Raw genomic sequence first — 13,025 nt, 5'->3', positions numbered from 1 at the left:
CTAGTATTGTGATTTTATAAATTATTTCATGTGGTTTAAATTTAATGTAAATATACTTTTCTATAATTAAATATAGAAATTGCGTAAAAGTTTTATTTACATTAAAAATATTTTCTGAATATTTTGGGACGAAATACGAATAAAATAAGTGTGAATGGGAAACGAACGATCCGTACAAAGCCAAAAAGACCAAGCCCCCCCCCTATTAACATAAAAAACCACAAATTTCATGTGCCAGATGAAAAGAACTAAATAATGCAGGACATATAACCAGTGAAATTTAAATCCAGGCAGTGTACATTTTGTAGCAAAAGGAAGAAACCTCATAGAACAAGATGTATGTGCGAAACGTGCAATGTGGGTCTATGCATGTACGAAAGAGACAAAACATACTTTGATCAGTGTCACAAAAAAAATTTTTCTTTAAAGTAAAAAAAAAATACTTAGTTCTTTTTATCCTTATTTTATTGAGCTTTAAATCCATTTATCCAAATGTCCTTATTATGTAGGTACTTATATTTTCACTGCTATAGAAAAAAAAAATTACATAAACGTTTATTTTTTAATTTTTTCTGATGATTTACTTTGTAAAATAATGTAAAAAAAATTACATATAATGCAATTCTTACATACTCTTTTTTTTTTTTTTTTTTTTTTTTTAAATCTGTAAATTTCGTCATTTGTTAGAAACGCGCGCGGAAAATGGTAAGTTTTTTTCCCTACTATATCAGTAAGTTTCAAAGTCCTAGACTCGCGGTGGTTTCACAGTGCGACCACCACCCACAGAACAATGGGCAAGAGTGGATTTTTTTAAATTCATATATTATTTGTGTCTAGGATCATAATATTCAATTTCTAGAGTTTTTAGTTTAATAAAATTATAAAAATAATATCGTGTGTGTCAAAGGGTTATATGATTTTTTTTTACAAATGTGAAGCCTGAACTTAAAAATTAATTTTAAGTTGTTAAACATGCCTGTATACTAAATGAGCAAATATGATGATATCTGGTGATGAAATTCTGAATTGCTAGGTAATGGAATTCTTCTTTCTCTTTTATGTATCAGGTTTTTTTGGAAAATTTGATTTCATATATCCATGATTTCAATATGTGGAATTCAGTCATTCGAGAATCTCCAGCTTCTTTTTTTACTGGAGTTCAAAGAATTACTTGCTGTCTTAGCTTCTTGTTGAACTGTGCATTTATTCTGTCTGTGCTTCAAGAAAAAGAATTTGAAGAGGTAATCTTTTTTCTTTCCAAAAATATAAATAAAAATATTTAATATCTTTTACGATATGTTTATATCTACTAGTCTTTTGATTAAATGTGTAATTTATACTTTAAATATCTTTAATGCTTTTAATTGCTATTTTTTTATAATATATACTGGAACAAATAATTTCTTCTATTTATGAACTAAGTCTTTTTTGTAAATTTTTTAAAAGAAGAGTGATAAGTAAAAATATCATCCTTAAGTACCTCTTCTTAAGTTTTGTTTTTTACAAGTATTTAATATTATCTATAAAAATGTATTGTTATGCTGTAAACAAATAATAATTAGTTGAAATTCTTTTAGTAAATTGTGTGATGTTGCAAAAATGTGTTTACTTTATACATTCTTGGGAATGGAAGGCTGAATTCATCAAAAACTTTCTAAATAAATTATGATAACTATAGAGAATTTATATGAATATATTACATAAATAATGGTCATTCCAGATTATACTGGTTTAAATGTAATATCTTCTTACATACAGATTTAAAATTTGTTAATTTATGTAATCAGTATTATGAATAATAAGATTTATGTCTTTATTTAATGCCTAATTCTGTTTAAGCTTTTAAAAGAGATGATTAGAGTATATTTAGTTCTGTAGCAAAGATAAAAATTATATAGCATTGGGTTGTAGAAGGAAAATAATGAAATCAATGAGTAAAATATGTGATTAAAATTTAAAAAATTAATTATTCAAAATAACATGTTTCATACTTCTACATATCATTAAATCCAAATTCAACTATACAGATAATGTGTATAAAAAACTCTTTTTCACTCATTTTTGGAGTAATTTTGATTTAAGCAAATAACTGAAATTATAATGAAGCCTAAAAAATTAATTGGCAGTAGCTTTTACATCAAGGGATAAATTAGGCTGTGTAGCATTGATTTATTTTAAAAGCTTATAATGATTCATGGCTATGTTTTAGTGCTTTCCAATGAAAAATATTCTCATTTATCAATAAAAAAAAAGATAAACATATCCTGAATCAAAAGAGCTTAGTGCTTATGAAGCATTGGGTTATTAAGTAATTCATAATAAGTGGAGGTGGAAAAATTGATAATTACTGTTTTCTACAGGTTCTATAGTTCAAAAATAAATTTAAAAATTGGATCTATGCTTCTAAACAATGGTCTACCTACAGGACCATTCCTGGGGGATCAAGCACTTGTGTGCAGGTTTTTTTTTTTTTTTTTTTTTTTTGTGTGTGTGTGTGTGTGTGTGTGTGTGCCACTATATAATTTTAAAAAATATTTCGATCGTCGTCCTAAACAAGGGGGGGGAACACTTTTTTTACCTCCTCTGAGACAAAAAAAAAAAAAAAAAAAGAATTATTGGATAATGTATCTGTCCTTGCACAGCTAACTTTAAAGGATACCATCCAAATTTGGCACCCTAAATTTTGTCACCTGCATGTGTGGCACTTTCTGCATACCTACCAGGAATGGCCCCGCCCACCTATTTGGTAGGCTAATATAATAATTTTTAAATATTTGTCTCTATTGTGAGTGAAATAATAACCAAAAATTGTAAGATATTTTCTCCCTCTTAACCGTGTGCCTTCGTAGTGTAATTGAAAGCACATCTGGCCAGCAGTTTGGAGGTCTGATCCCAGTGAGGGCATTGCACATTTTCATGTCATCTACTCCAAAATAAAATGCCTGATGGCCTCTACAAGAATAAGAAAATACAATGTTTATTATCTTTTCTTAAACATGTGGTAAAATATAAGACCACATGTAGAATTCTTTAGAAAATTATTTATTATGTAAAAAATTTGCACTTGTGACTACAGACTAAAAATTAGTATATTTAAATGGCTATGTTAAAAACAACTAGTTTATTATCATAAAAAAGGAGAGAAAGTCTTAGAAATTTTGGTCTCTTGAGCCTAAAGAAAGTTTCAGCTAAGATTTTTGTAGTTATACATGGTCTTTAAAAAAAATAATAAAATTTGAAAGAAAGTAAAAATAAATTGGTGTACTATCAAATAATGTTTTGACTCCCCATATTCAGAAAAGAAATCGTACTTCATTATTTATACAATGTAAAGGAATTTAAATTTTACCAGACAAAATCATGAGACAAAATCACTCTTCAACATGTATAACTAAATTTCTAAAAGGGGGATATTGGTATAAAGTATAGAGCTTTTCACATATTCTAGCAAAGTCATGGCATGCTGCTGATGGACTAGTATGATCTTTTATTCTTAAAAATATGTTTTCTATACATTTCAATTTCTATAAAAAAACAATTGATGGACTGTAGAAAGTAACATAAGTGAAGCAGGAAAAAATTCCCAAGGTATAATAAGAAATGCTGTTTTGTAATGGATATCAAGGTACAGACTGATAGTTAAGTGAAAAGGCTAGCATACTTAAAATTTAAAAAATATTTTTATTATAATTAATCATTTTTTGCATTGAATCATTAGTATAATGTACAAGCATCATCTATAGCTGTCAGTGTATTCTAGCTGTACAACAACTGTGGGTGTCTTCTGCAACAATTCTGTGTCTAAATTTGATAATGAGATAGGTAGCAGCTACACATTTATGGAATCTAACATATTCCCAGAGAAAAATGTTTATAAAAAAATAAGTGTGGAGTTAGAGGCCAAGAAACATTGCATAGTCATCTTGCATGCTTTGACCTGTCCGAGCAGGAACAGCTGTGTTCAAATAATATACTAAACATGGAAGTGAAGTCTTTCTTTTCCTTGTCAGATAATGCATGGCATGTACTGTAAGAAATAATTAATTTTCAAGCAGGTTACATGTTGTCCTCCATTTCAAAACAGCTTCTATTTAGATATATTTAGTTGGATAATAATAAACCTGCCATCTTGAGTTCAAATTTGATCTACCTATTGTTTATAACTTAATGTAATGCAACTTATTTTTTCAGCTAATGTATTTTTTCTCTTTGTCCTTACAGCTTCTGAAATCTTGTCACCTACCTCATTTATCACATGAAACTTTTCTCATTTGCTTTTCTGTGGCAGCTGTTGCAACTGCACCTCAGGTGCTGTTAACATTTTTATTCCGTTTTTCACGTCCACCAGTTACGCATCTAGATCCAAAATTCAATGCATTGTTTTTCTCATTTTCTTTCCAAAACCTATATTGCTGGTTCCAGCCTAAGCGTTCCAATTCCAGTAATTCTGTTAGATCTTCTTCCTCAGTTGAAGACAGTGACAGTTTATATAGCAGTTTGGGTGAAAGTAGTCTCTTATCTGTTCCTGTTGGTTTGGAAGAAAGTTTCACAACTGATGAAAAAGATGATCTTCCAGTCTCTGAATCTTCTGATTTAAGGTAAGTTTTTTTATACTTATTTTATATAGATTTAAACTGTTATGGCAGTAATGGTTTCACTTCAATGCTCGCTTAGTCACACTTTTAAAATCTCTGGGGCACAGTGTTTCACCTCATGGAACACCCACAGAATTAAAACAGTAAGTGCAATTTATACAAAATTTGACCTGTATACTTCTTTAGGCCTAGATAGACTGCATACAACTTGAAATTCCGACTTTAAGGTCTAGTACACCACAAAGGGTTAAAGATAACATGGGCTTGGCAGTAGAGGATTGAATTTTGGTCCTAGATTTATATTTTCTTTTTTTATGCTTCTGATCACAGTTATTTATTAATTATCAGTTATTTTAAAGTTAAGTATTTTAATGTACTGAAAATAGACATATATAGATATAATTACATAGCTATAGCCTTCTGGTAGATCAACCTATTGATTTTTAATATTTATCCTTTACTAACGAAAGTGTTAATGAAATTTATTGAATCAATAAAAACTAAATTGTGCAAATTTCTTTCACCCCCACCCCCAATGATTTTCAGCGTAATTGTTCTTATTTAATTGTATTTGTCCTGAATTGTCTGAATCTACTGTAGATATTGGTAACCAATGTTTAATCAGTAAATATTTGTATTAAATTTTGTTTTACATCAATATATGCTACATTACTAAGTTCATCTACAAGTATGTGCTTTAATTAATTAATTTTATTTTCATTATATTTGAAATTACTTTGATAAATTAACCCTTTGACGGCTATGGAAATAAGCAGTTTCTGTTTACTTAATTCGCGCAGCATTAGGAGTAAACAGTAGTCGAAAATGGCAGCTGTATTCCCCCGCCGTTCTTCCGAAAATGTCACCTTTCTCTGGCGATGCCATAGATAACTCGCCTCGCACGTTTTAAAAATTTCTTAAAGTATTTGTAGTACATAAATAACAGTTTTTACATACTTTAAAATAATTATTAAACAGTAAATTATAAATGATTATAAAAAATTATATAAATAATAATAGTTAATTATAAATATAAGACAAATATTAAATTGAAAGGACTAAATAAATACAACTAATGTAAAACTTTATGAAGCACAGTATAAATACAGTAATTACCTAAAAATCTTTTTGTGTGTGATATACTTTAAAACATGGAATTGCACATAATGGGACATTACAGTCTTTGCAATACGTACGTGTTTCACGGCGAATTCTTTTTCCATTAGCATCATTTTTGCTGCAACATACCACACATCGTCTAGTAGGTTCTTTCTAATAGAGAATTTCAGAAATATTTGTCACGCAAGCTTTCATGCCTACATCAGCAGTAAAACTAAATCGGCTAGGAGCGTGAGAACTTGAATCAATTATACACCACTGTCGAACACTCGAAAAATCTTCCTCATAGCTTGAATCGTCTTCTGAGCTTGAAATACTGTGAACAAAGTCTTCATCAGATTCAAAACTTGATAAGCTTTCTGTATCATAATCATCATCATACCTATCTTACTTTCACTTTTGAGCCATTTTACTGTACAAACACCCTAAAAACCGTGCCAAAATGCGCATAAAATGAACAAGGTCAAAAAAAAAAATCTACCTTCATTATGCAAAGAAATTCATGAAACTCGTACTACCATCTGTAGAAAGTAAAACTAACTAAATTTCGCGAGTAGCATTCCTTTGAAACACAATCATTGCAGAATAATAATGGCGAACGAAGTCAGCTAGTCAGCGCGCATTGGGGGAAAATTTCACTGCGCGAGTAGTGCTCGTTACTAACCATTTCGGTCAAAATCTTGCTCCCGAGCGGAACTCATTTGCGTGCATTATGAAGCACGATTCGATTGCGAGCTGAACTCGTTCATAACCATCAAAGGGTTAAAGCTTTCCTTCCTCTTTGAGTTTTCTCAGTATAAAAGTGTAAGTGAATTTTAAAATGAAATCATTCAAAGAACATAAACTTTAAAATATATAATTAAATATTATTATATTTTACATCAGAATTATGTTATAAGTAGTCGAATAACCTGATTCATGCATTATAAAATAAATTTAAGTCAGTTTTGAGTTCTTTTACAGTGATGCTACAGTGCAGCGGGTAAACTTCATGTATACTCCCAGTTCTGTGTGTGAGAACCTGCCGATTTTTCAGTTTAAAGTTGGCAGCTATATAATTAATGCATATGAAATAAATATTGTTTGAGGATGTATTTTATAATGCTAGCTAAATGAAAAATATTGCATAATTTGTAGAGCCAGCCTGCAACTCTCATTCATGCAGAAATTTGCTGTTTTACTGTCTCTGATCTGATTTATTGTAAAATAGTTTACATTAAGATTTTGCTCCTTTCAGTGATCCTGTTTCACCTCTTCAAAAAACCATAACAACATGGCAAGCATTTGAGAACTGGCTGAGAAGAAAACATAGTTTGATCATACATTCAGAACTTATATCTGGAAAACATCAATCATATATGGAAAAATCTGACTCTGAAATTATACACAACAGAATTTTTTTAGAGGAAATGGATCAAGAAATAAATACGGACACAGATGATAGTCCAGATTTGCATTTTGATGCATCTGATCCCAGGCATATTGCTCAAGGTATCTAATTGTTATGTTTCTTTAAATTGCATAAATATTATAATACTCTACAGTTGCTGTGATTATTTAAATTCTGTTTTATTTATAATGATGAAAACCCATCTTATTTCAAGGTAACACAAATATTCGTTATTTTTTGTCACATGCATTTCATAGTTAATTGTCAAAATAATTTTCATCTTTTTCAGTTGTACTTGCTGTCAATTATAAATATTGAATTTATCTTCATTAACAGTAATTTTATTGTAATTACTAAGATTTTAATAAACAAATAATGAGTTATTTTTGTAAATTAATATGCCACTTGGTATTAGTGTATATAAAAGATTAGATTCTATTTTAAGGATAAAATGGCTGGTCAAATTTTCATTTTTAAATATATGATGGAACACAATTGATATATAGTTTTCTGAAAAATACTTTTATGATTTTATTTAATTTTAATCTAAAATATTAAGAATGTTTATCAATGGACTGGGAAAATTTTTACAGAAAGCTAGAGAAAATTTGCAGAAGCTTTTAAATTATGAGGTAAAATTTTTAAAGTGTTTAAAGTATTAAGTTGCAATAAGAATTCCATATACTTGTAAAAAAAAATCATTAAAGTTTTATTGTTCACCATCCTTAAAATGTTAATAAAATGAAAAAAATTTTGATAAAACTAAAAGCTGATAATTCACAGAAATAAAGTTACTTTAAATAAAATGAACTCTCAATATCACAAGTTAGAAAATTAGATGAAGATAAATTACAAAACATTTATTTATTTTTCTCTTAACCTGATTAAGTTGCATTACGCATGCAAGATCTGATTAACAAGTAAACATTTATTCTCAAATTACGAAATTATATTGTGTTATTTAAATCTGGAAACTTAACTGGCAAGTCTGTCACTCTTTTATATTTATTTTTATTTTTTAATATCAGTTTTATGGAAAATTATTTCCTTCATTCCAGTGTGTTGCTTATACTTTAAAGAAGGTTACAAAATCTTTTCCACATTTTAGATATTGAACAGCATAGATTATTCTTAATTTGCTACATCTTTTATTAGGAAAAAAAAGTATTAGCGGCATGTTTGCTTCTACTTATGCATTTCCACATACTTGATCACATGCATGTGTTAGGTTAATTGTCAAATTAATTGTTAAACAGTATTGTGACAGACGTTTAGTTATCAGCTTATCCAGATTTGAGCATCTCGCTAATCTGAAAAAGATATAGTTACCTAGGATAATTCTTGGTCAAAAATCAACAGCAATATAAAAAAGTTACAGTCAAAAGTCTTTAATCTGGATGTCCATAATCTGGAATGATCTATAATCCGGACCTCAAAGCTACAAACTTTCTACGCATGCGCATAATGCCTTTACGCATGCGCATAATACGTTTACGCATGCGCGTTTAATGTATAGCAGACGGTATAAGCTAAACTAAAATTATCTATTTCAGTTAATTTGCAGATTGCGTTGTTCCTTAATCTTTTAATTGGATCCGGCTTTTTTTCAGACTGTTAGAGCAATTTTATAAAAGTAAGCTTGAACTTTCGATTATGTCAAAAAGAATTTCCGATTCTGGAGCTGCCAAAGTATCTACAAAGCGAAAGCATGGTTCAATGTCTATCAAACAAAAAGTGGAATTGCTGCAAAAAATGGGTAAAGGCATATCCTTTGTTTCTCTAACCATTCCGAAATCTGTTTATTAATTTCACGCTGCTCTGCGGGGGGGGGGGACGTCGCAGCGCGCAATGAACTGAAAGTTGATCTGTCAGCACTAACCTTATCTTCAGGGCAGATGTTTTTATTTTATTTGGCTTATAATTCCTTACTAAATGTAATATACCATCTCGATGTACTCAGTCTTTCATATGATTTAAATCAAATTCTTCATCATTATAAATATCACGAATACACATCAAATAGTTTTCTGGTTGCAATTTTCTAATTTTGACTATGCGTAATGTATGCTTTAGGCATGCGCGCGTTGAAAGAAATGTCTAATAAAGTAAACAGATAAATATTAAGTTTTTTTTTTTTTTTTTTTTTTTTTTTTTTTTTTTTTTTTGTAAATTTCGATACTCTTTAGATTATAATTGCTCTTTAATTTATAAATTACGGTTTCATATTTTTAATTTTATAATTTTTGCATGCCATCTTAACAGATTTAAACTGATGGTCTATAATCCGGAAAAACCAATAATCCGGAATTACCGAGGTTCTGATGAGTCCGGATTAAAGACTTTTGACTGTATTAAAGACACTCTTTCCGATTTTAGTATGCAATAAACACCTTAGTTGTCCATATAATATAGATTTTACTTTAAGTAAGTGTATAGAAGCTGAGCAGGCTGGGTACTGCTGCTGACACTAAATAAAACAAAACCGTCTTTTTCTAACTGAACTGTATTTAAATATCAGCCATCAATCATATCTTAAGTTTTTATCATTTCAAATATTGCTGTATCATTTATACATAAAACTTACTGCTTTCATATTTTTAGATTTTTTTAGCTACTTGTGATACTTATCACATTACTCCGTGCATTTTAGAAAATTCTGATAATTTTTTTTATGAGGAAGATAGCCTAAACATCACTATTTAAATAAATGTAATCTATGTGCTTGAAGATACTAATTAAAATTGGTTTATTAAATAAATGTAGTTTAAATTATGAGTATTGAAAATTTATCAAGAAGATTTTAAAAAGTGCTGTGTTAAATAGAAGTTACTTAATAATAAGACTGAAATATACAATTATTGTATATATGTAAAAGATCAAAAATATTAGTCTGTTAATAAAATAGTAAAAAAAAAAAAAAAGATTTGATAGGAATTCTTATCAGAAATTTAAGTAAAGTATAAATTTATGTCATTATTATTTATTTATTGGCATATTTTCTTCCTTTTTTACAAATTTAGCTTTCTAAACACCAACAGGAAGAAATTACACAATGCAAATCTTTTTGAAGGAATGGGTAAAAGAAAATTACACAATGAAAAATTTTCTGAAGGAATAGGTGAAATTAAAAAGATATTCATGTGAGTGTTATTTTCGTAGTTCATCTGTGCATATATTTTAGGTTTGGTTTGGTTTATTTAATTACAGCAAAGCACACTAGGGCTATCTACCTAGGGGAAGGAATGCCTTCTTGAAGGCCTTTCTAAGGGAAATTGGGTCGTATACACGTTACACATGGGAAAAACCACGAAAACTCCCATGCAACCAGCCCGTTCGCGGGATTCGAACCTCGAACCGAACTACCAGTGTTCAGCGACTTTACTGCTGGTGGGCGCATATATTTTAAATTAGTGCAATAAAGCTTAGTTTCTAAACCATATACTGCAGAAAACTAGGAGAAAAATACATGAGGGGAGAAATATGTGAGTAAATATGTTATATTTATATGTGTTTGCTATTAAAATTTTTAATTCATTTTTACAAAGAAAAATAGCATAAGAATTGAAGTAACACCACCATATAAAACTTGCAGTGCATGTATGTATAATATTAGCAAATCCAAGATGTCACACTTTTTATATGACATATATATTAGAGTCAATAAAGTTATGGCACATGCTATTTTTTGTTATGCTAGAAATATGCTTTGTAAATTTATATATATATAGCATATAAAGAAATGAGGGACTATGTGTCCCCCCTGTAGTACAGATGTTGGATCAATTAAGGTTTATTAGCCAAATCCACCGAAAATGATTGAAAAGGCAGGGCAAAATCTGCAGAAAATGAAAAAAGAAAAATATCATGCCTCAAGAAAAATATCATCAAGGAAGAAAAGCAGTTTCTGTATTTAAAAATGACCTTCAACTTCAAAACAGATGTTATCACTGACTGATATATCTGGCAAATTGAAATTGCTATGAGCTTTGTTCACTAAACGTCACTCAAGATGCATTTGCATATTTTTGTGCATCAGTGAAAAGAATTTTTTAAAGATTATCAGTATTAAAAAGTATAATTATTTCTTGAATCTTTTTAAAGTGCGCTTTTTTCATCTCCCTCGGTCTGAATATTTTATGCCATGAATATTCCCTATATTACTTTAAAGTATATTTGATTAATAAACTATATGTAATTAAATTCATCACAAGTAATGTAGTTAGCAATAATAAACATAAAAAATAATGTAATTAACAGTAATAATTTGTAATTAACAAAAATGAAAATCACCATGAGTAAATATTACTTAATTCATAATGTAGTACATAAAGGATTAAAATATCGATATGTACTAACATTTTTGTGAATTTCTTAAATTTATGATTGAGAATATTCATAAATGATAGAAATTATAAAAAGAAAGTCTGGCATAGGAAAAAAAAATTTCTTGATTATGGAATTCTTGGAATATATGTATTCTTAAACATTTTTATCAAAGCATAATAATAATTAATTAATTAATTATTATAATTATTAATTAATTATTATAATTATTAATTAATTAATTAATAATGCATATTCATTTTACTTATATTTTGTGTTTGCTTTTTCAGGTTCAAATGAAATAAACTATGATGTATCAGAAAGAAGTTATTTTGTAGGTAGTGGAACTGATTTAAGCTCTAAGCGTTTATATGCTCCAGGTGCATATTTCCATCCTTTCTTTTATTATGCTGCCTGGCTAATTGTATCCTGCAACATAATTATTTCTTTAACATTAACAGTCGTCAAAAGCTACAGGTAAATTTTGTTTTATGTGAATTATAGTTGCTTATTAATGTATATGTATGGGAACTTGGGCTAGTTTTAATATTGACCTCTTTATAAGTGATTTATTTAGGAAATGTGTTGTAGTAGTTGGTGAATCAGATTTGATCATGTATATTTTTTTCTTATTCTAAGACAAAAACGTTAAAATAATATATTTTTAAAAATTATTAACGTATGAATATTTTTTTACTTCTGAGATACAAATCAGAATTTCTGACAGAGAAAATAACATGCTATAATCGCTTACTAAGGTAACTGTGATCTGTACCACTTATTCCTGACATAAACTGTACAGAACCATTTCCTCCTCTTTGCATTCTTTTAAAATAGATGGGTATATTAGGTTATTTAAATATGGTAAAGCACATGTAGGCTATCTGCCTAAAATGAGGGATGCCTTTCTTGGAGGACTTCTTATGGGAAACTGGCTCATATTCATGTTACACATGAGAAAAAGCATAAAACAAACTATGCAGCCAACATGTTTTCCTGGATTCAAACCTGGGGCGAATACCAAAATTGAACAGTCTTAACTACGTGGCCACTGGTGGAGCTTTTAAAATAGTTGGGGTACCTTCTGCAAATTTAAAACTATCTTGCTCACATTTCTTAAAAAATTAAAAGTAATTTTTGTATAAAATTTATGGCATTGTTTGATGTTGATGAGGCAGTTTCACTTCTTAAATTAGCAAATTAGTTAATAATGTATTTAATAAGTTACAATATATATATATAATTTTATGTTTCTCACAATCTTATTTGAAGCATTTTTGATAGTTTTAGTAAATAATTTCAATAATTTAAATGATTTATAAAATTTTGTAAATTAGGATCAGCTTGTCTTTAGAAGTATTTGATAATAGGCAGAAAATTTTTAAGTTACATAAATTTTCAAAATAAATTAATTTGTTTGATATGTAAGGAATATATGCAATATTTTGTTGAATGAATTGATACAGTTCTTCTAACTATTATAGAAGGATAAATAGAGGGTCTCCATTTGGTTTATTTAAATTATAAAATTTATTAATTTATTCGATGTGAGAGTATTCCTGGAATTTATTTTCTGTGCATAAATAAATAGATTGTTA

At 28.7% G+C, this 13,025-nt stretch overlaps 1 protein-coding gene across 1 annotated transcript in view; it reads left to right on the top strand.

Annotated features, from left to right (window-relative positions):
- Positions 1 to 13,025, top strand: part of LOC118188978 (polycystin-1-like protein 1) — a 601,848-nt gene that overhangs the window by 563,371 nt on the left and 25,452 nt on the right. Inside the window, exons 41-44 of the mRNA XM_085820080.1 lie at positions 1,068 to 1,241; positions 4,222 to 4,598; positions 6,952 to 7,205; positions 11,718 to 11,904. Coding sequence (XP_085676206.1) covers positions 1,068 to 1,241; positions 4,222 to 4,598; positions 6,952 to 7,205; positions 11,718 to 11,904 — 992 coding nt within the window. The remainder of the gene's footprint in view (positions 1 to 1,067; positions 1,242 to 4,221; positions 4,599 to 6,951; positions 7,206 to 11,717; positions 11,905 to 13,025) is intronic.

Source organism: Stegodyphus dumicola, chromosome 7 (genome assembly GCF_044657685.1).
Source record: "Stegodyphus dumicola isolate Sdum_Otavi_A_Nest chromosome 7, ASM4465768v1".
NCBI classification, from domain to species: Eukaryota; Metazoa; Arthropoda; class Arachnida; order Araneae; family Eresidae; genus Stegodyphus; species Stegodyphus dumicola.
This window is presented reverse-complemented; position numbering and strand designations above follow the sequence as displayed.